The sequence below is a fragment of the Pteropus alecto genome, unplaced genomic scaffold (assembly GCF_000325575.1).
Source record: "Pteropus alecto unplaced genomic scaffold, ASM32557v1 scaffold778, whole genome shotgun sequence".
Lineage (NCBI taxonomy): Eukaryota > Metazoa > Chordata > Mammalia > Chiroptera > Pteropodidae > Pteropus > Pteropus alecto.
Window position 1 is genome coordinate 581,740 of NW_006441062.1, and position 25,318 is coordinate 607,057.

The following is a 25,318-nucleotide window of genomic DNA, read 5'->3' on the forward strand; positions in this document are numbered from 1 at the left end:
TATACAATGGAATATTAGCCATAAGAGGAGATGAAATACTGCCATTTGCGACAACATAGATGGATCCTGAGATAATCATGCTAAGCGAAATAAGCCAGATTAAAAAAAAAAAAAAAGAGCTGAAAACCACATATCACTCATATGTGGGATACAAACCTAAAAGCAACAAACAAACATGACAAATAAACAGAGACTCATGGACATTGGACTAGTCGTTACCAGAGGGAAGGGGGAAGGGAAATAAGTGTAAAAGGGGTCAAATATATGGCGATGGAAAGAAATCTAACTTTGGGTGATGAACACACAATGCAATAAATATACAACATACTATTGAACTGTATACGTGAAACACTGGATTTTGTTGATCAATGTCACCTCAATAACTTTTAATAATAAAAAAATAAAAATAAAAAATAAAATGTCTAATTCTAAAACTGCAAAATCGAATATCTGAAAGAACTGCCATACGTCTTTTCCATTCATTCTTACAGGTCTTAATTTTTTCCAGTATGGAAACAGTTCAATGACTCTAGTTTGATTAGATTTCATATGTTTTCCACGATGACAACACAGTGTTATTCTGTGTTACTGAAATGTCTTCTTAGTTCTGAATTTTATATATATAACTACATTTTTAAAGGTAGATTCTCTCTATGGACCCCAAACATGAGTCACAAGAAAGAATGTAACAACACACAAAGCAAGGGCAAATAAGGCATCGATTCTGGAGAAGCAATGGCTAAAAGGCAAATCAAATAAATGATGTGGGTGAAGCCAAAAGATAATATCAAGGTCAACTATTGGAAATCTATGTAAACACCAAAAAAAGGTAAAGCACAGCCATTAAGAACATAGGCTTTCAAGTCAGATCTCTGATTTGAATCCTCTCTCCACTGCTGACTGTAGTACCTTGGGAAAGTCACTTCACCAATTTAACCTTCAATTTCCTCATCTCTAAAATGGGGATAATAATTCTAATGTTTTTGTGAGGATTAAAAGAGGTCATGTATATAAGTTACTCTTGTGTCTTAACATAATTGATCAATGATCAACTTAGTTAAGACACAAGATTTTCTTAACATAGTTAAGAACAATCAACAAATAATTACTGTTTACTATGTACTAGGCACAATTCCAAGGGATACATAGTGGCTCTTGACCTGTAAAAATTACTTATAGCTTAATATATTTTAACAGTTATCAACATTATGCCATGAGACATAAGTTATAGAGTCACAGTCAAGATGAAATGGAAATGATACTAGAGTTATGAACTAGAGCCAAAGTCAGAAAGTAACTAAGGTAAAGCAATAAGAACAGATTCAAAGGGGAAATGTGAAGTGATCCAACTATATTTCTAGAATGAAGCTGCTTCAAAGGAGCCAGGTGCATGTAGGCTGGGTTGTGCTCCAATACATTTAATAGCACCAACTAAATTTATTGAGTGCTGTGTGAAAAGCACTATTTTGGACCATATTTTTTAAAAATAGTGCAAAATAGAGTTCTAGCTCTCAACAGTAAATGTAGAAATGAGAATATGACATGTAAATATGAAGTGTTCCATTTATCTAATACTGTATAACAATACTGTATCACCTCAAAACTTACCTCTAATACTGTATCACCTCAAAACTTACTGGCTTAAAACAACATATTTTAATTATAAATGTTCAAGGGACAGCTTATTTTTACAGATCTTTGGCTGGGGGTGCTTGAAAGCAGGGGATTGGTTCACTTACTCATACGGCTGAGAAAACACAAAAGGCTGGGGCTGGGAAAGCTGGAGTTCCTCAGGAATCTTACTTTATATTGTCTTTCCATATTCTCTCTCCAGCGTGGAAGCTTTACAATAGCCAGATTTCTTAAATGACAGCTCAAAACAACAAAGGCATATGTCCTGAAAGACGGAAACAGAAAGTATCAGCTGGAAAATATATCGTTTTTATGATACAGTCTTAGAAGTCATGCAACATCACTGTTTGTTAGGAGCAAGTCACTAAGGTTCACCTATACCAAGGGAAGAGCAAGTAGACTCCACTTTTTGTGGAAAGAGAATCAAAGAAATTGTGAACATACCCTTTGGTCTCAAATTATTCCTTTTGCATGCAAAATACACTGTCCACTTCCCAAGAAAACCCACCTCTGTAAAAGTCTCACCTATTACGGTACCAGGAATAGGTCCAAAGTCCAGAATCCCATTAAAGTGTGTATGAGACTCTTCAGATGGCATTTATCAAGTACAGCTCCTCAAGTATATCTATTCTTAATATGAAGATCTGGTGAACTAAGTTATATGTCCTCTGCACACCAACATACAATGGTAGAAGAGGCATAAGATAATCATTATAGACCTTTTCATTGAAAAGGGAGTAAAGAGAGGGAAACAGGAGTCACTAGTCCATAACAATTCTGAAATTCAGTCAGGCACATACTGACAATTCTTTGATTCAGACCTGCTGCCTGAGAATGCAGCATAACATCTCTATAGGTCTTGGCTCGACTCTGAGCTCAGGGTTCCTTTTCCATAAAAAAAAAAATTGCTGAGGTTTGCAGCTAAGCAGCTTTATCAGCCTGCTTCCTGCCAGTAGTACTTCACAAGTCCAAAGTCCTCTTTTCATGTTGTACTGTCTCTGTCCCTTTTAGTCTAAGCAAGCAGTGTTTCTGCAAGCATGCTCCTCTTAAAACTATGTGGGTCTCTCATGAATTGCACTGTGGTTCACCCCATTAGACAAAAGCCACACTCAAAAAATTCAACAAGATAAGTCTTTCTCTACCTCGGACTTCCTGTAAGGCTACTACAGGAAAGTGTCTTTGATATTCTTAAAAGCCTTAATGTTGAACAATGTATGCCCTTTAAGATACTTAGATATATTTATCTAAGATATTACCTCAATTTTTTGAGGTCTTTGCAAAGAGTTGGACAGTAACATCCTTGATAAGGACAACACCTTACTTTAATCCCTATTTTCCTGACGGTGTCCTGGAATTAATTTCTGTCCAAGTCTTCGTAATTTTAGTATCATCAGCCACCAAAAGATACTGGAATGAGAAGTTTTATTTTTGATTCCGGCAAGCCCTGGCTTTGTTATATATAAAGTTATTTCTTTCACTTAACATTCTCATCTTGCATATTACTACAGGAAGCAAGCAGCAGCCAGGTGGCATCTTCAGTTTTCTCTTTACTTCTATTTTCCACATTACTACAAGTGATAGTGTTGCTTAGCTTTCTGCCACTACATAAAAAAATGTCCCTATTCTTCCGATTTACAATATTATCCTCAATTTTCTTTCAGCCCTCACTGACAAGCCACCTTAAGGACCATAAGTTTCCATTAACAGTCTCTTCATGGGCCATTAAACTTTAATAATCTTCTCAAGGTTCTTCCAGCTTCAGTCTACCACTCAGCCAGTCCCCAAGCCACATTTCAGGTTTTTGCTATGGCAGCACCTCACTTCTGGGTACCAAAATGTGTTCCAATTATCTACTACTGGGTAACAAACCCCCAAACTTTAATGGCTTAAAACAATATTATTTATCTTACTCATAAATCTGGAGTCTAGGCAGAAGATCCATATAAGAATCAAAGAAAACCTAAATAAATGGAGTGATACAATATACTCATTGACCGTAAAAACTCAGTATTATTAAGATGTCAATTCTCCCCCAAATTACTGTGTAGATTCAATACAATCCCTATCAAAATCCAACAGGAATTTTTTTGTAGAAATTGAGGCCAAAATTTATATAGCAATGCATAAAGCCAAAACAACTGTGGAAAGATAAGTAGCAACACCACCTGATTTCAAAACTTGCTATAAAGCTACATTAATCAAAACAATGTTATTTGTATAATATACATACATATATATGTATATTGATGAAACATAACAAAGAGTTCAAACCCACACTTCATGTAGGTTTTTGACAAAGGCACAAAGTTAATTCAACCAGGGAAAGAATAACTGTCTTTTTAACAAATGCTGCTGGAGCAATTGGATATATGGGCGGGGGAAAAAACAACTTACAACTTTATATTTTTTTAAATAGCTGAAAATGAGTCATAGACCTAAACGCAAGACCTAAAAACGTAAAACTTGTACAAGGAAAACAAGAGAATTTTTATGAACAATCATTAATTTTCAAAAAGATAAATTAGAGTTTATCGAGATTTAAAACATTTTCCCTTCAAAAGACACTACTAAGCAAATAAAAACACACTGCATTTGGAGAAAAATACAGTCACTTTTGTTATAACAATTATTTTGAGAAGGCAAATGTGTTCCTCCATGATATATTATGAATAATTTGAGCATAACATGAATTTCACACTGACTGATGTGCAACTACATCTACAAGAAACACTAGGTGAATAAACAAACCTGCACTCATCTGAACTGAGCCACAGAAGTATACAAAAAATGCATACATACATTCAAAAATCTAGCAGTTACCTCTATTCACTGTGTTTATTATCTTTTAAGGTTGTGTCTTGCTAGCCTTTCACATTTGTGAAGAGATATATATATATATAGCAACATCCCAAACATGTCTAAGTATCCTGATTCAAAAACACCAAACAATGCATGTAAAAGGAAAGTTTTAAGTATTAATGAGAAGCTTGAAATAAAGCATTTTGAAAGAAATGAGACACATATGATATCTCTTCAGCAACAGGCATAAACGAACATACATTGCAGACCATTGGAGGCAACACTGAAAAAAAATAAATTCCTATGGCTAGAACAACCTTGAGTTCTGCAAAGTCAGTAAGAAGAAGGCCCAAAGAAATAAAAGCAATGGAAAAAACTATTAAGTAATATGGGTTAAAGTGAAAAAATCATAAACTTTTCCCACAAAGTACTACCTATATACAAAAAAGGAAAAAAAAAATACCTTAAATATAAGTCACTAAATCCTGCAGAAACAATTCCTTAATGCTATTACTGGCTAGTTTGGTGGTTTCAATGTTAAGAGCTGTAGGGCTGAAAAAACAACTTTAGGGTGACAGTTATTTTCTATCAGGATTAAAAGGTATTATTACACTGCCTTTTGGTTTTTATTACTGCTATTAGTAGTATAGCTGTCTTAGGAAAGTTGTCTTTTCTCCAGCTGCTTTGAAGAAAGATCTTCCATCTTTGAGGCTCTGCCATTTTATTATGCTGGGTCTAGACATGGATTTCATATCATTTATCATCCTTGAAAAGTTTGGGCCTTCTTGAATTTGTGGATTAGTATGATTGATCGATTCTGGAAAATTCTTAGCCTTTCTCTCTTCATATTATGCCTCTAACCCATTCTCTCTCTCCTCTATTGTTGATACTTAAACATATGTTGGAGCTTCTCATTCTATCACCGTTATTGTTTAACTCGCTCTCAAATTTTCTCTCTCTTGCATTCTGGATCATTTATTCTGATGTGTACTTTATTTCATTAATTCTCTCTTTACTTTTGTCTAATATGCTGCTGGATGCACTTATTGAGTTTTCAAGAGATGGCAGACATGGAAAACTGGGACTAGTGAATTGTAAAACCAGAAAAATTAGCAATGTTAACATTTGAGTTATATCTATAAAAACAATTCATTCATCCATTTATCCTAGTCCCTAACCTTTCAATATGGATTCCCCCAGAAGCAAACCATAAGCTAAGGATTCAAGTAGCTTGTTTTGGGTGAAACTGTAAGGAACACTGCTATGGAACTGGAGAAGTGAGACAGGAAAGGAAGGGGTTTATTATCAAGCAAGTTACCACTATACACAGCTGAAGCTTGATCTTTCTGAGGAAATCTGGAAGAACAGTGTGTATTTAAGCTTAAATTCCTAGAATTCACTTCCAGAGATTCTGATTTAACAGTTTTAGGGTCAATTCTAAGAATCTGCATTTCTAACCAAATCTCAGGAAATGGCAAAAGGAACAGTGGATCACACTTTGAGTGGGCAGTGTTGTCGAACACGCTTCTGAGGGAGTTATCCTGCTCCAGAAACAAAGAAACTGGCGTATCTACTCACCAAATCGCACCAGTCATTGTTTTAAAAGACCGCTCTCAAACAGCATTAATTCATTAATTCCTTGGTATGTTCTACCTGCCCACAAACAGGCACAGCAGGTATCTGCAGCCAAGAGAAACCACTAAGGAAATGAGTCGCAGGTACTGGCACTTGGAAATCAGGTTGACATGTATTGAAATGTCAAGGAAATATGAGTAGAGTACTAAAAGCATTTGCCACTATGGCTATATATGGTATCATGTGGAAAATAAACCACCAAGAAATTACACGAATAAATTACAATTGTGAGAAGTATTGTAAAACCCTAAAGACAGCCTCATACTATTTCAAGTGGCAACTTCCTGGAGTAGCTGTAAATCTGTACTTGCTTTCTTTTAAAATATATTTATCTCTTAAATCACCTAAAGAGTTAGCAACTACAAAGTTAGGGACTAGTCCACAAAACTACCCTTATTTCAAGAGTTCCAAGAGCACCTTCAGATTTGATAACTGGAGAGACTCAGAATTCCCTGAAAGCTGTTATACTCACAGCTACAGTTCATAACAGGGAAAGGAGACAGATTAAAATCAACCTAGGTGAGAAACACATAGGGCAGAATCTAGGAAAGTAATAAATGCAGAGCTTCCAGTTGCCCTCTTCTGTGGAGTCATGGACAGTGTTACTTTTTAGTATCAATGTGTGACAACACAGAGAATACTGCCAACCAGGGAAGCTCACCTGAGCCTTGGTGTCCAGAGTCTTTAATGGGGTTCCATCAAGTTGCATGATTGACTGCCCACGTGGCTGATCTCAGTTTCTAGCCCCTTAGTAAGTTCAGATGATACTGCTTGACTCAAAGTCCAATCCTAAATCACATTACCATCTGGCATCGAACAACATCCCCAGGGAAACAAAGACACTTCTATCAGGTATGACATTCCAAGGGCTTAGAGATTACCTCCCAAAAGCCAAGAGCAAAGACTAGATCTCTTTCTGGGCAAGTTTAAATTTACTACACTGCACCTTTCCCTGCTCTCATTGTGTGTGGTCAATGTACTAAGAAGCCCTGATCTTCTTCTCTACCTTACTGTGTTTAACTACCAAATTATGATATTAGTAAAAATGTAACTATGTGTGGACTTTTGAAACGAATTTGCTTTCAATACTGCTAGATCTTGATTAGTATTTGGGAAAAAAAATCAGTTTATTTGATATTTAAAACCCAACCAAAATTAACAGCTCAATCTTATTCTAACATCACCAGCATACTCTTCTTTTTCCATATGTTGATCTTCACTGCTAAAATATTTCATATTTTTGCAAAATATTGCTCAGGATAATCAATCCATGATGGAATATCTTTCGTTTAATATCAGGATGAAAATCTGGCCTTTTGAAAACATATAAATGTGCATCAGATAATTTTATTTCCTTTCATGAGATGACTACAATACTTTAAGAAAACTATTTAGGAGCTTATTGTGCTCCGAGGCAGCAAAAGTAACTTCCTCAAACTACCTAAAAACATGAAGACTGCTACTGTTTAAACATTAGCTGCTGGTGTCTCTAAATCATTATGCTTCAGATAAATAACCTCTGCCACACAAACTACTGAGTGACACATAGAAATGCAATATCTAATCATCCTTTTCATTAAAGACACAGAAACGCCTAACAATTTTATTTTTGGTTCAATTAGGTATCAGAATGCCCCCTGCTGGGCACTTTGTAATATATCCCTCAAAAAATAAATCTTAGAGTATGAACATTTAAAATTTGATACAAAAAATAAATGTTAGAAACAAAGCTCTTATTTTATAAATGAGAAATCCTGATGTAATATTTAAGAAAATAATCTTAGCAATATTAAAATGAGTAAACATGAATCATTTTTTCCAATTGTGAAGTTCATTCATAAAAGCACTAAAACATTTTTTAATCTTGAAAAGAAAAAATATTTTCCTCTGAATAGAAGTACCCACAAAAATGTTACCCAAACAAAATAGAAAATACATTTTATCTAAAAATTAATGCTAGAATTTCTTAATGAGGGCATAATATTTAAGAGAGGAGCTAAGAAAACTCTAATGAGGTTATAAAATGTATTTGATATTATTTGGTATTACTTTGTCTGAAAATCTTGAAAGCGAACATTTTGCTAAAAGTACACAGGAAATAATTAAATGTATTTTGATCCATAAATAGCATATCATAATGAATAATCACCATTAGAATGATACAATAAATGTATATATTTTCTAAAAAACTGAAGATATATGAAAGCTACTAAAAAAACCTAAGTAAACTTAAATGCATAAATAAAATGTTTTCAAACAAACCATAAATATATCCTCCGAATATTTCACCTTGTGTTAAGATACACATTCTCATTCCTTATTATGTTAATGAAGTTATGAACATTAAGTGAAATGCTAAATCTCAGGCAGTTTTTAGACTATCAATTGTTCTTAAGGATTTCCTGCCCTCTAGTGGTATCTGCCTTAATATTTTCACTGCAATTTTCAACAATACAAAGACACATCACTTCTACATTTACATTTTGAAATTATATCACACTGTATGGCAGCATCTAATTTTTCTTCCATTACAGGTTCACTCTCTGTTTGCACCCATGCTTCACATTTTATAACCTCTAGTATGCAGTTATTACTGGTTTTATTTTGTAATGTGTGTGTTGAATTACACTGAGACTGTGCAAGCTCATCAGTATTATTTTTCATTGAGAACTTGGGAAAACTCTTTTGTTTATGGATTTCAACACTGTTTTTAATAATTCTATTATGTGGATGTTTTGCAATTCTTTCTAAATAAAAATTATTAGTTGTTTCTTCAGTTTTGATGGGTCTCCTATTTGAATCTTCAATTTGCTGCAATATTTGATCTTCATCTTCAGATGGCTGGAAGAAATTCAGTAATTTTACTATAATAATGTTTAAATTAAAAGAAGAAATTCAGTAATTTTACTATAAATAATGTTAAAATTAAAAAGAATCATTCAATCACTTCAAAGTGTAAATTCTTAAAATTCACATTACAAAAAAACTTCAAAACACAGAAGAGACTGGCAATTGCAAATCAACCTGAATTTTTGGTTGTTAAAAATCAAGGAGTTTATGAACTTTTAAAATAGCAAGAATAATAATCTTTGTATTAAAAATACAAGAGTTACAGAAGGAAAGGGAGATAAGGGTAAGGGGAGTCAAATATTTGGTGACAGAAGGAAATTTAACTTTGAGTGGTGAACACACAATGCAATATACATATGACGTACTACTAAATTGTATATTTGATTTTATTAATCAATGTCACCCCAATAATTTTAATTAAAAAATAAATAATAATTATAAAGTTGTGGTAGTACTAAAACAAAAAAATACAATAGTTTAAAAAGGGGAAATTTTATTGCTTATTAGCATCCATTCACAAGGAGGAAATGATATACAACATTCTTCAACCATTTTTAAAAAGAGTGAAGTAGAAGTAATAACTTTGAGAAAACCAGCTAACACATAAAACTTGTTCTACTATTCACTCACTGACTTAAGTAAAAAAAAAATCTATATTATACTTCTAATGGTCCCAGTCTCATAAAAGATATAACTTAAGGAGAGTTACCAGCTAACAGGAAATCAAATAGCCAAAAGAAAAGTTAAATAGCAATAAATATCACAACTGTTGCATAAAAAGTCAAATTTTAAGAACTTTTAATAAGTCTAGATTTCAATTTACTAATTAGAAATCTCTCAATCTCATGGAAAATTTATCTTTTAAACACTAAACCAACTTTTCATGAAAATCTTATATAAAAGTATTGATTAGTCAAGCTATGAAAAAAGTAATGTTAACATAAAAATCCTAAAATGAGCTATAGGCCTCAGCTGATTGGCACTGAAATAGAAAATGTAAGCCTAAGAAATAGCATTGAGACTGTCTAGGCACAAATTAGAGAAAACAAGCTCAATATATTTATTTACTCAAGAAATAAAGATTTATCTAGCATCTGCAATGTCATCTGCAATGTAAATGAAACATACATGATTTCTACTCTCTTACAGCACACATTCTCATGGGTGGAAATGACAACCAAATAATCACACACATGTACATACAGTTACAAACTGAGAAATACATTACAAATAACAAGTATGAAGCACTTTGAGAGCATAACTAAGGGGCATAATTTAGATTGAGGCGCCAAGGAAGGGCTTTCAGAAGAACTGACATATTCGAGCTAAGACCTATAGGAAAAATAAGAGCAAGGTAAAGGAGACAAGATACATAAATGCCCTGAGACAGAAGAGAGACTGATAAGCTAAATAAACTGAAATGACAGTATGTTTGGGCTATGGTGAGACAGGGAGAATACTAAGATACTAGAACACATATTGTTTATAGCCACTGTAAGTAGTTTAGATTCCAAAGTAAATGTGATCCACTGAATAAAGAAAATAACATAATTCAAGTTTTCAAAAGATCACAATGACTGCTAACTGAGGAGGAGGGAATTATGGCAAGAGTAGAAGTAGAAAGATCTCTTAAGAAATAACTGCAATAGTTCAAGAAGATGATTATGGTAACTTAGACTAGGGTACTGACACCAGAAGTTGAAAGTAGATAAATATGCAATTTATTGTGGAGGAAGAATTGACTGGATAAAATGGAGTAAATGTAGTTAAGGAAAGCAGATGAGACAAGAAAGAATTGACAATGTTAACTACTAGTTTTCTGGTGTGAGCAACTGAGTGAACAAAAAAGTATCTACCCATATGAGAACCATCAGAAAAACTGATTTTGGGAAAAGATCTGGGGGCATTCAGTTTGAGGTATGAAAATAAGATTTCTGAGAAATATCCAAGAAGAAATTAGATATCTAAAGAAGGATCTGAGCTAAAGTCAAAGTTGAGCAGTAGTACTAACCATATGAGGAGCATATAAAATTATCTAGAGTTTGAAGTGTAAGCTGAGAGTCCTGTAGCAAATCCTAAACATTACGACATTTAAATACAGGGAAAGGTGGAAGAGAAGTGGGCAAATGCATGAAGTAGCATTCAGAGAAGTATGAAGGAAACCAAGATAATGTGTTGTCACAAAAACAGAGAAGAAAATGTTCTCCTGCTCCCCCCAAAAAAGAATCATTTCTACCAATATTAGGAATTCTCATAGAAACTGAAAAGTGTCCAATGAATTTGGCAACATAGACGTCACTGATGTCCTTCATTTACTAAGAGCAGTTTGAAGAGTGATCTAGAGACAAAGGGCAGATGAAATGAACATGGAAAAACGGAGAATTCCATTTAAAAATGTGATTTAAGATAAATGCAGCATTCCCACTCAGAAAATAACATACCACTCCAATTTTTCAGATTATAATTTACAATAACATTTCATAGTTTTCTTCATATAAGCCTTGAGATTTTTTGAATGTATTCTTGGTTGTTTTAGATTTTCAATTATTGTGACTGGATTCTTTTAAAAACCCTTTTAAAAGAAACACAATTTTATCATCCCGTACACATACACACACGAGTGGCTTTTGTAAATAACTACGAACACATTCATCATCTTTATAAATGTGAATGAATGATGCTTATTTACATTTCTTTTACATTCTTCTTACATGTTTAATATTTTTCACATTTTGTTTATATTTATCTCCACTATTGGCTCAAGAATTTTTTCAGAATATAAACTACGAGAAATACAAATAATTCTAAATTAGTAGAATATATATTAACAAGCCAAAAATGTAGGGGAGAGAGGACAATAACTTACCATTTCCGAACTAGAACTGAAACAACTATCTGTTGGCCTTGGAGAGTAACTGGTGGTCTGACTACTCTGTGAAGAATCAAGATCTGAAAATAAAGGTTTAATTTATAAAGAATTGTATTTGTTAATACTCTACAAAATATATACATAAGCAAAAGATATCTGCTGGTAAAATTAACTACAGAGCATTTTAAAGTATGCCAAAACTATTTAACATTTTGGATACTTGGCAGCTTATATTTCTGACAGGATATTATGGGTTTATTCTACACTTAAAAGAGTTGTATCTAAAATAAGGTACATAACATAAGGAAACATAAAAGAGAAAACTGAATTAATTTTCCAACATATGAACCATTTATGAGTAAACAAAGTGTCAACTTGCAGAAAGCAGGTATAAATCAAGTTTATTAAGTACCAAGGCACCAGATATTTGCTAATGTAGTAAATGAACCTTCAGTGTACAATCTAAACTGTAGGTAAAAAAGGGAAAAAATATTCAAAGCATCCAGAATGATATTCTTTCATTATTTGCTTAATATGTTCCATTATGATTGGAAGTAAAGTTTAAAAATGGGCCTAAAAAGTAGTATGACTTCCTACAATGCAAAAATACTATAGATCAACATTAAGTTCAACCACTTCTCTCTTTGTGAAAATGGGTTTGCTATCAACAAAAGCAAAAGGTAACAGAATGTGGAGCAACAGCTCAAATCAAATCACATACCCTCCTACATGCAATAAACAATGAGTACTATCTGTTCATGCCTTGGTCAGGACTGATGCTCTCTGTAACAGAAACTAACCATCAGTCAGCTAACAGAGAGATTTTAGCTGAAATCGGATACCTTTAGTTCATCATTCTAGAGAGAAATTTATACCCCCTTGCAGCAGGTTCTCCCTGAGAGTGGAAAGCAGAGTACAACAAAGTGAATGGTAGAATTTTTAATAACAACATACTCTAAGGGTATTCCCCTATAATAAGGGGAATACAGTAAACCCAGTGTCATCAGTAGAAAAGACAAGTGTATAGTGAATAGGCCTTAATGGTGTAAGAAACAGTGCAAATCAAAATGTAAATGTAAATGCAATTAAATACTTATTGAGTACTTACTTTATGTAAGGCACTGTACAAGTTCATAGGGATACATGTCTATAATGCTAAAAGTGTTCACAATCAAGTAGCAATAAAAGTCATAAAAAGTATAAAAGTAAGAGAGCTAAGTATGATGAGCTCTAAGGAAAGAGATCTGGTTACAGAGAAGAGTTACAGAGAAGGCACAAGTATGAAGAATAGGTTTTGATAGATAAATAAGCATTTTCCAGAAAGATAAGATGAAAAACAGTATATGAAATGGGGGTGGGGGGAAGTGTAAGGGCACACTTTAATGTAAAGAATCTACCAACGTATCTAACACAGGATGGATTAAAGAAGGGTAAGACTGGATGAAAGCAGGTCAGTTGAGAGAGTAACTCAATGATCTAGTTATAAAATGATGAGGATCTTCAATAAAGCAATAAAGTGAAACTGGAATAGAGAATAGGCAAGAGATTAAAATTTCAAGAAAGCTTTCAAAGAGTCTTAATTATTACATGTAGCTTTAAAACTTCTTGTGACTCAGGTTTAACATTAATACTAAAATCTGAGAAAGACTGCACACAAAGAAGACATTACAACTGATATCACAGAAATTCAAAAGATCATAAGAGGCTACTATAAACAGGTATATACCAAAAACTGGACAACCTAGAAGAAATGAAAAAATTATTATAGACATAAAATGTACCATGACTGAATCTGAAAAAAAGAAAAAATATGAATATACCAATTACTAGTAAGGAGAATGAATTGGTAATAAAAAATTTTCCAACAAAAATCCAGAGCCGAACAGCTTCACTGGTGAATTTTACCATTTATAAAGGAATTAATACCAATCTTTCACAAACTCTTCCACAAAACTAAAGAGGAAGGAACACGTCCAAACTCATTTACTATTATTCTAATACCACAACCAGAAAAAGATACTACTTGAAAAGAAAACTACAAGCCAATATCCCTGATGAATACAGATGCAAAAGTTCTCCATGAAATACTAGCAAAGCAAATTCAGCAGCACATTAAAAGGATCATACACCATGATCAAGTGAGATTTACCCCTGGGATGCGAAGACAGTTCAACATATGCAAATCAACATGATACATCACATTAACAGAATGAAAGAAAAGAATCATATAATCATCTCAACAGACACAGAAAAGACATCTGACAAAATTTATCCATTCATGATAAAAACCCTTAGCAAATTATGCAAAGAAGGAACATATCTCAACATAATAAAGGCCATATATGGCAAGCCCACAGCAAACATTATACTCAATGGTGAATGGTTGAAAACTTTTTCTCTGAGATTAGGAACAAGACAAGAGTGTCCACTCTCATTTCTCTTATTCAGCATAGTACTAGAAGTCCTAGCTAGTGCTATCAGGCAAGGAAAAGAAATAAAACATATCAGAATTGGGAAGGAAGAAGTAAAACTGTCTTAATTTGCAGATGACAAGATTTAACATGTAGAAAATTTTAAAGACTCAACCAAAAACCTGGTAGATCTAATTAATGAATTCAGTAAAGTTGTAAGATAGAAAATTAACATGTTAAAATCAATAGCTTTCTATACACTAAGAAACTTTCTGAAAAGAAACTGATCCCATTTACAATCACATCAAAAACAAAAAAAACTTAGAAATAAATTAAACTAAGGAGGTGAAAGACTTCTATTTGAAAACTATAAGACATTAATGAAAGAAACTGAAGACGACACAAATGAAAGGTATCCCATGTTCATGGATTGGAAGAATTAATATTTTTAAAATGTCCATACTACCAAAGCCATCTATCAATTCAGCGCAATCCCTATCAAGATTGCAATGGCATCGTTTTTACAGATGTAAAGAGAAAAACTCCTAAATTTATGTAGAACCACAAATGACCCTAAAAAGCCAAAGAAATTCTGAGAAAGAAGAACAAAGTAGGAGGCATCACATTTCTGAATTTCAAGCTATCATAAAGCTACAGTCATCAAAACTGTAATACTATCATAAAAATAGACAAGTAGACTAATGAAACAGAATCAAGAGCTCAGAAATAAACCCAAGCATATATAGTCAACTAATACTTGTCAAGGGAGCCAAGAACACTCAATGAAGAAAAGACAGTCTTTTCAATGAACGGTGCTGAGGTAATGGATATTCAAATGTATCAGAATGAAACTGGACCCGTATCTTACACCACTCATTTAAATTAGCACAAAATAGATTAAAGCTTAAATGTAAGATCCAAAACAAAGAAAATTTAGAGGAAAACAAATAAATCTCTTTGACGTGGGTCTTGGTAATGATTTTTGGATATGACATCAATAAAATTAAGTGGGACTACATCAAACTAAAAAGCTTATGCACACCAAAAGAAACCATTAACAAATTGAGAAAACAACCTGTGGAATGGGAGAAAATATTTGCAAACCATATATCTGATAAAAAGTTAATGTTCAGAACATATAAAGAACTCATAAAACTCAATGGCAAAAATAAATAAATAAATAATCAGCAAAGGACCCTAATAGATATTTCTCCCAAGAAGATATAAGAAAGTCCTACAAGTACATGAAAAGATGCTCAACACAGTGATGTTAGGGAATGTAAATTAATCACAATGAGATACCACCTCATGCTTGTTAGTATGGCCATCATTAAAAAGACAAGAGGTAAATACTAGAGTGGATATAGAGAAAAAGGGTGCCCTTGTGTACTGTTGGTGGGACTGTAAATTGGTACAGCCACCATAGAAAACTGTATGGAGGTTCCTCAAAAATTAAAAATAGAACTACTATATAATAATCCAGCAATTCCAATTCTGGTAATATATCCAAAGGAAACAAAAACACTAACTCCAAAAAATATCTGCACCTCCATGTTCATAGCAGCATTATTTACAACAGCTAAGACATAAAAACAACCTAAGTGTCCATCGATAAAGTTCTTTTATATAAATTGTGTGCATATAAACACACAAATACGTATACATGCACATAGAGAATGGAGTATTATTCCACCATAAAAAAAAAAAAAAGGAAATCCTATCATTTGTGACAACATGGGTAGACCTAGGGAGTATTATGCTACATGTAATAAGACATATACTATATCTCACTTAGATGTGGAATTTAAAAAAAAAAAATCATAGAAAGAAAGATCAGATTTGTGTTACCAGTGGCAGAGGGTGAGGAGAGGGGAAACTGGAAGAAGGTGGTCAAAAGGTACACATTTCAGATATAAGATAAGCACTAGGCATGTTATGTTCAACCCAGTAACTATAGCTAACACTGCTACATAATACACAGGAAGGTTTAGAGAATAAATCCTATGAGTTCTCATTACAAGGAGAAAACTTTTTTATTTTTTCCTAAGAAAATAAATATTAGATTACCACTGATTGTGGTAATCATGTCACAATATATGTAAATTAAACCATCATGCTGTATATCTTAAATTTATATAGTAATGTATGTCAATTATTTTTCAATAAAGCTGGGGAAAAAAAGAAGGAAATCTTGTCATATGCCACAACATCGATGAAATTTGAAGATACAGTATGCTAAATGATATAAGCCAGTCGCAGAAAGAAAAATATTACATGATTCCACATATGTGATATAGCTAAAATATTCAAACTCATAGAAACAGAGTAAAATGATGGTTGCCAGGGACTGAGGGAAAAAGGAGGTGTATATATACTGTACTCTTGGAAATTATTGGGAGGGTGAATATATTTGTTTTTTTTTGCCAGAATAAAAAAAACTCTATGAAGAAAAACTAAGTCATTTCCATTTATGCCATAAAAAAAAATCATTTCCATTTTTGCCAAGAATGTCTTTTCCAATTACTAATTCTCTCAAAATCTCGTCCTAAAAAATCCTCTCTAAATAATCAACACACATGCACCTAAGTTCAAAATCCACAATCTTAATACAGAAACATGGAATGTGTATACACACTAAAGTAAAAACAGAAACACCAGAAAGTATCTACAGCTAAGTCTAACAAGAGAGGTGTACAATATACTTGAGGAAAATTTTAAGGTACTTAAAGGTATTTTAAACACCTATTAAAGATACAGAATTAGACTAAATTAATAGAAAGATATCCCTTGTTCTTAGATAGGGCTATTAACATAATTAAGGTTACATTTCACGCTAATATACACGTTTATCATTTTCCTAATAAAAATTAAGACATTTCTTAAGAGTTAAGACAAGTTGATTTCAAAGTTTATATTATAAGAGAAGAAAAATTCTTTTTAAAAAGTACAAAAGGATGTGTAATTCTTTTAGAAATTAAACATATTATACAGTAATCAAAATAAAAATGCTAGTATGGTATTAGCAAATGAAAATTAGGATATTAGAAAATCGAAAAAGTGCCAGACACTTTTGTCCATAAAAAGTCAGCATAAAATTTAAAAGACCATTCAAATATAAAGTATTTACTACACACAAGTCTATAAACAATTAGTATCTAGGATATATAAAACATATATAGGATACATACATATAGCTATAGCATATAAAAGACACTTCTCTCAAGGAGAGTCCAAATTCCTAAAGAAACATAGGCAACAGGAATGAAAGACATTTCACAGATGAAACATGGATGGCCAATCAACCTAATTAATAATCAAGGAAATATAAATTAAAATTACAGTGAGATATAAGAATGCCAAAGATGACAAAAAACTGATCCAGTGTGAGAATATATAAGAACTAAGACTCTTATCTCTTGCTAGTGGAAGCTTAAACATGCATAACTACTCTGGAAAACAATTTTGCATATCTAGAAGAGGTGAAGATGTGCATATTAGATGAGCTAGCCAATTCTATACCAAGAATTATATCCTAGAGGAACTTTTTATACATGTGTGCCAAGAAAAATGTCAATAATTGCCAAGATAGCATTGTTTATCATAGCAAAATAATCAAAACAACCTAAATAATCATTGCCAGAAGATGCATAAACTGGAATACATTCATTATATAGAAGGCTGTACAGCAGTAAACAGATAATGAAATTACTAGAGTCACAAGTTTCAAAGCAGATGAACCTCAACAAATATTACTGGGTGAACAAAAAAAAGCAAGTTGCAGAAAAATGGAATTTGCCTCAATTTGTAGTAAGTTCAAAACAAAGCAATGGAAAAGTCTATGCATGATGCCCCCAAAAATAACTTCAGATTAATTGTTACCTCTAGGGGGCAGTGTAGATTATGCAATTGAGAAGATTTTCAAAAGTACTGATTATGCATTATTTCTTAAACTACAAAGTGAATACAAAGGTATCTGTTTTATTATTTGTTAAACTATGTGCATACATTATATATACTGATCATGTATATTATATTTATGAAAAATAAAAGTAATTTTCAAGAGTCATATGCAGCATTAGTATATTAGAAGTTTACTATGAAACATACTTGCTGGAAAAAATCTAAAAACAAACACTTAAAAAGTAACTGATTTCCATTTAAATGTAAATATTTTTAAATAGTAAATTTCACTTACTGTTATACTGACAGATTTTCTTTGTAGATGTTGGTGTGCCTTTTAAAGAACACAGTCCTCCTCCTTCCACCAGATTCTAGAAGGAAAACAAAACTTTAACAACTCCCAAGTATACACAGTAATTAATCCACTTATAACTCCCTTTTAACTCCACCAATTCATTTTACAGTACTCTTCCTTCGTATTATTTTAATTCAACAAAGATAATTTTAAAACCAAGGGAAAATTGTCTACGAACAGTAAAGGAAATGAAATTAAAATTGCTTTCAAAACACAAGCAAAAGAATAAACACTTGCTAAGAAAATAATTACTGACAAACAAGAAATGCTTCAGGTAATCACAGTAAAAGCAGTTGAAAAAAGACAAAGATATTAAAGCAATTTGGAGTTTTATTCTGTTATTCCCTTTCTAATTTCTTAAGTTGGGTAGCAGCTCATTTATTCTCAGGTTTTTTTTAAAATAAAAGCTTTTAGAGGCATAAAGATTCTGTAGAATACGCCATTGGTTTTGATTTCTATCAATTTCTACATAATTTGTAATTTACTTTCATTTTTTTATCTTTTTTTAAACCCAGAGTGTTTCTTAATTTCCAAGAAAGTAAGGGATGTTAGGCATCTTTTTTGTTGTTGATGATTTCTAATTCAATGAATTTTTATTAAAGAATGTGGCTACGAATCAATCCTTAGATAAATCTTAGACTTTATGGCTTACTACATGGATTATGTTTACAAATATATCATGGACTTACAGAAAATACCTATTCTCTGTTGATGGGACATGGAGTTTTAGATAGGTAGGATAAAGGAGAAACCATGTAGCTGCAACCAAAACTGTCTCCCTTCCCTCTTATGCATCAGCTAGACTACATTTCTTAGCATCCCTTGGAATTGGTTTGGATGTGTGATTTAAGTTCAGGTCATGGGCAGAAGTGGTGTACACCACTGCCAGTCCTGACCCATAAAAATTTCTTCCACAATACTCCACTTCCTTTTCCCTTCTGCTCTCTGATATCAACTTATACTACAAACATGCAAACCACCAGTTGAAAATAGAGTCTCCACCAACTTAGAGCCCTAAATAACTTTATGCAGTGGAGCCTCTTCTCTAATACCACTATTCAATCATTTCTAAAGTCTTGTATGTTCAACTTTTAAAAATTCAAGCCCCAGACTTGCAGCAGAAACACACAAGCTTTAAAAGCTATAGACTACAAGGCTTGCATACATTCCTACACCCACTTCAAATCTGTTGATAGAGGGTAATAGACAAAGATCATCCCAAAGAGAAGAAACCGAATTGTTTCAGGAATGTGCCCGTCCTCTAGGACAAGCCTTCGCAATGCCTGCCCAGCAGGTTTCATAATTGGTATGGATCAGTAACTCTGTATCTTTTCTCTTCCCTTTTTTGAATGGGCTATTAATTGCATTTACACTATTCTTACTCCAATACTCTATCTTTTCTTTATGTCTATCTGTTGCTATCTTTTTATTTTCGACTTTTATTATTATGTTCTACATGTTTCTTGAAAAATATATATAGATCACTTTTTCTTCTCCATTTGATATTCTTAGAACATTGAGAAAAATCACTCCTTCATATTTTACATATTAATTGCTAGGCAGGTTTCATTTCTTACATTTTATCTTTACCATTTACAGAGAAGTGGTATCGCAATTTTTCCCACCTTGATCAGATTTGCTACTGTGACATCCTTACTCCTTTGAATTTTGAAGTCCTCTATCTTCATTTCTCTAGTGATTACCTTCCCATTTTAAGCAATCATACTTAAACCTTATTCCTCTACTATTTTAGCATTAAATACGTTCCACCTCAAGATAGTGACATAGGAGAATCCTACAACACACAAAATCTATAGCTACATATGGAACAATTTCCTCTGAGAGAAACCAAAAATCGAGCTGAGATTTTCCTACACGTCAGGCAAACAAGAAAAAACCCACATCAAAATGGGTAGGAGAGGCTAAAACACAATTTTACCATGAACCCCGCCATGAACCCCACCCCAGACACAGCAATCGGGAGGGAACCCACAATTCCAGGCTACTCCCTGAGAAGCAAATGGTTTGAACCTCATATCTGGTACCCAAACTTGTATGACCTGCATCTGAGAGATAAGGCCTCAAAATATCAAGCTTTGAAAGCCAACAGAGCTTGTGTCCATAAGACCCTTAAGCTATAGTGAGCTGGAAACAGATCTTAAAAGGCTCACCCAAGCTCACCATAGCTATACTTCAAAGCCTAGAATAGAAGCCCAGTGAACTACCCAGGCTTTCTGAAGAAAAAAAAAAGCCTATCAGCTTATCTTGATAGCTGTAGTCTGATGGGCAGGCTTCTAATTAAACTCACATCTAAGGGCCAACTGTATCCCTTCCTAAGACCTCAGAGTCTGGATGCTATTTTTGCACTCTCCTTTTGCCTCACTCCAGATTGCCAGTATCTCCCCAAAAAAGAAGTTAGTGCTTATGTCTGGTGCCTCAGTTTTTGTAGCTTTTGACCAGGGAACGCCTCTTGATAACGTGGCTCTGACAGCCAGCAAGGCTTACATTCATGGGTACCACAGAACTATATAACAAACAGAGTTCTTAACCAGCTACCCACTCCCTCCCCCACCCAGGGAACAACACAGTGACACAGACTGAAACATACTCCCAATCTTTCTGTGAAAGAGGCCTATTAGTTTATCTTCATACCTGTGACATGAGGGGCAGGTTTTAATTAAACACACGTCTAGGGACTGACTACAATCCTCTCTAGAGACCTGCTCCACCTCAGGTCACCAATGTCTCCAAGAAAGACACTTGTGCACACATCTAGCACTCAGCTTTTGTGAATGCTTCCCAGAAGACACATTCCTTGATAGCCTGGCTCTGGTGGTCAATGGAACTTTGGTAGTTCACAGGTTCAATAGGATGGTAGCAAACAAAAAAAGTTCTTAAATGGCTATTGCACCAGGGCTCAGTACAAAGGGAGCAGACATAATTACCTATTTCTAAGTCTTCTCATGAAAAAAGTATATTTGCATACTTAAAAACAAGACTCATCTATATACCTGAGAGTCCAGTTTCCAATCAGACTGAATCTAGGTGCTGCCTAAGATCCTCACCATTGATTGGGCCACTGGCAGTTTTGGCACACCCTCAACTATCAGAAGCCACAGAAAATAAAGTAGGCTGCCTGGACAATCACAAAATTGAAAGACAACCAAGAGGTGAGAGAGGGTTGAAATATAAAGTTCATCTACTACACGAAGCCACTCCTTCAAGATTAGGAGAGGTGGCTGTTTTATCTAATGCACAGAGACCAACAAAAAAGTCAAGCAAAAGGAAGAAACATAAGAACTGATAAAGTCTCAGAAAAAGATCTTAATAAAGTGTTTTAGCTGATAAGAGATCAAAATAAAGATGCTCACCAAGGTCAGGAGAACAATACATGAACAAAGTGAGAATTTCAACAAAGAGATAGGAAAAATAAGGAAGTACCAAGCAAATCGCAGAGCTAAAAATCACAATAATTAAACTGAAAAATACAAAACAGTTCAATGGAAGACCAGATAAAGACAAAAAAAGGATCAGCGAACTTAAAGACAGGGCAGTGGAATTTATCCAATCAGAAGTGCAAAAAAAAAAAAAAAGAGTAAATGTAGTGTACAGGACTTATGAACCAATATCAAGTAGACCAATATTGACATTATATGGGTCCCAAAAGGAGAAGAAGAAGAAAAGGGGCCAGAAAATTTATATGAAGAAACCATAGCTGAAACTTTCCTAACATAGGAAAAAAAACAGACATTCAGATACAGGAAGCCCAAAGAGCTACAAAAAAGATAAACCCAAAGAGATCGCCTCCAAGACATATTATAATTAAATTAACAAAAGTTAAAGACAAAGAAAGAGTCTTAAAAGTAGCAAAAGAAAAGCAACTTGTTACATACAAGGGAATCTTCATAAGACTATAAGCAGATTTTTCAACAGAAACTTTTCAGGCCAGAAGACAATAACATGATATATTCAAAATGCAGATGGAAATAAAAATGCCAACCAAGAAAACTCACCCAGCAAAGCTGTCCTTCATAAGATGAGAAAAAGTTTTCCAGAGAAGCAAAAGCTAAAGAAGCACATCATCACCCAACTAGCCTTACAAGAAATGTTAAAGGGACTACTGTAAGCCAAAAGAAAAGGGCACAAATTAGTAATGGGAAAATATATAAAAGTATAAATCTCACTGGTAAAGGTAAATATATAGTAAAATTCAAAATAATTTAATGTTGTAAAGGTGGTAGGTTAATCACTTATAAAGCCTGTATGAAGGTTAAAAGACAAATGTAGTAAAAATAACTATAATAATTTGTTAACATATACACAAGATAGACAGATGCTATTTGTGACATCAAAAACATAAAATACAGTGAGAGAGAAGTAAAAATGTAGAGCTTAGAATGCAGTTGATTTAAGTTTTTATCAACTTAGACTGCTATAAATATAAGTTGTTTTATATAAGCCTCACTATAACCAGAGCAAACCTATAGTAGATACACAAAAGAGGAAGGAATCTAAGCATACCACCACAGAAAATCATCAAATCACAAAGAGAACAAGAAAAAAGAGTAAAAAAGGAATTACGAAATAACCAGAAAACAGTGAACAAAATGGCAATAAGTCCATACCTTTTAATAATTAAATGTAAATGCTCTCAATTCTCCCATCAAAAGATATAGAGAACCTAAATGGATTAAAAACAAAACAAAACAAAACACAGAAACACTCATCTAAATGCTGCCTACAAGAGACTCACTCACTTCAGACATAAGGACACAGACTGAAAGTGAAGGGACAGAAAGAGATAATCCATGCAAATACAAATGAAAAGAAAGCTGAAATACCTGTATGTATATAAGACAAAATAGTTTTTAAGATGAATATTACGGTAAGAGACCGAAAAGGCCATTATATAATGAAAAAGAATATTACTCAGCCATAAGAAGAGATGATCACCCTAGAGCCCCATGGGAATTTGAGCAAACGCTGCCAGATCATCACAACAGGGTCTGAAACTGAGGGTAGCGAGTGTGATTAAATATCTACAAGAAAATAAACAGGCATTATTAAGGCTTTATATAAAGCAGGGATTCAAGAGGCTTAGACACCACCTACTGGACACCAAAAGAAAAGTGCCATCTTTGCAGCAGGCTAAAGAGAGACCTTTATATAATAAATCTTCTTTCTAGAAAAACAGCAGAATACAGTTCCATTAATGCCCAAGCGAAGAAATAGTCCATTAAACACCATGAACAACTACAGTGACAAGGCATCTCAGAAAGAGAAAAATCTCCAGAAAATAAGCTTACAGATATAAAATATGCAACTAAAATGACAGAGAATTCAGGATGGTACTTATAAAAAACTCACTGAGTTCCGAAATGAGTCATATCAACATTTTCAGGAATTTAAAAAACTAGATGAGCAAAGCAAGGAGATTGAAACCCTCGAGAAGAACAGAATAGATCTTCTGGAGATAAAAAAAAAAAAAAAAGAAAAGAAAAGAAACGCACACACTGTAAGAGTTGAAAAATTAAACAGCAAGCTTGGGAAATAGAGTCGACCAAATGGAGGAAAGGATCAGTGATGTAGAAGACAAAAACCTAGAAATAAATCACAAGAAAGAAAATAGAAGCCGAAGAATGAAAAATAATGAAAGAGAAATACAAAAACTAGCTGATACTCTCAGGAGAGGAAACATAAGAATAATGGGCATTATCGAAGGTGAGAAAAAGGAACAGGAACTAGAAAGCATTTTCAGACAAACAGTGGACGAGAATTTCCCAAATCTAAGGAATGAGCTGGAGCTTGCCATTCAAGAAGTCAACAGAATACCCAATTACCTCAACCCAAAAAAACCTTCACCAAGACACACTGTATTAAAATCAATGACAAGACAGAATTCTCAGGGCAGCCAGGGAAAAGAAAACAGTAACTTATAAAGGAAAATCCATTAGATTATCCTCAGACTTCTCAGCTCAAACCTTACAAGCCAGAAAGAAATGGAATCAAATATTTAAACCATCAAGTGAAAGGAACTACCAGCCTAGAATAATGTATCCAGATCATCTCTCCTTCAGATATGAAGGAGAAATAAAGACTTTCCCAGACATACAAAAATTGAGGGAATTCTCCACTACGAGGCCTGCACTACAGGGAATACCGAAAGGGGTCAGCTCACCTAAAACAAAATGAGAGAAAAGAAAACATAATTAGAAATGAGGTAACTAGCAGGCTGATAAAAGCAGAGGAGTACAACCCTTACTAGGAACAGAACATTATAAGCTTAAAATAAGAAGAGATTTGCTATAGCAAGATAGTAATGAACATTCAGCATACATAGGGACAAACTGAGACAATGACTGAAAAGGGGAAGATTTAAAGATCCAAATTCGCAAAGGGGAACTGAGATAAGGCAACACAGAAGAAAAGGGACGATTGTATATATATATATATATATCTATATCTATATCTACATCTATATATATATCTAGATATATATATATAGATGTAGATATAGATATATAAACTATCCTTTACATATTCGAATGGTAACCACACGCCAAAGATTCAAAACTGAAGTATGTAACAAAACAAGAAGGACCAAAGGGAAAACCCACAAAAGCCGAAAGAAAGAAAACAGAAACACAAGGACGAGGAAGAAATGGAAACCACGAGCTACCAGAAATCAAAAGATAAAATGGCTATAAGACCTCATATTTCAATAATCACCCTAAATGTAAATGGAATGAACTCACCAATAAAAAGGCACAGAGTTGCAGGATAAAAAACAAAACCCAACCATATGCTGCCTCCAGGAGACACATCTCACCTCCAAAGACAAAGCGAAAGGGTGGAAAATGATATTTC

The 25,318-nt window shown here is 33.5% G+C and overlaps 1 protein-coding gene across 1 annotated transcript in view; it reads right to left on the bottom strand.

Moving 5' to 3' along the window:
• Positions 1-8,511: 8,511 nt before the first annotated feature.
• The window catches only part of CUNH12orf40 (chromosome unknown C12orf40 homolog), a 53,487-nt gene continuing 36,680 nt past the window's right edge, over positions 8,512-25,318 (bottom strand). Inside the window, exons 12-14 of the mRNA XM_015594357.1 lie at positions 18,404-18,467; positions 11,783-11,865; positions 8,512-8,907 (exon numbers count right to left, since the gene is read on the bottom strand). Of these exons, the coding sequence (XP_015449843.1) occupies positions 8,512-8,907; positions 11,783-11,865; positions 18,404-18,467 (543 nt within the window). The remainder of the gene's footprint in view (positions 8,908-11,782; positions 11,866-18,403; positions 18,468-25,318) is intronic.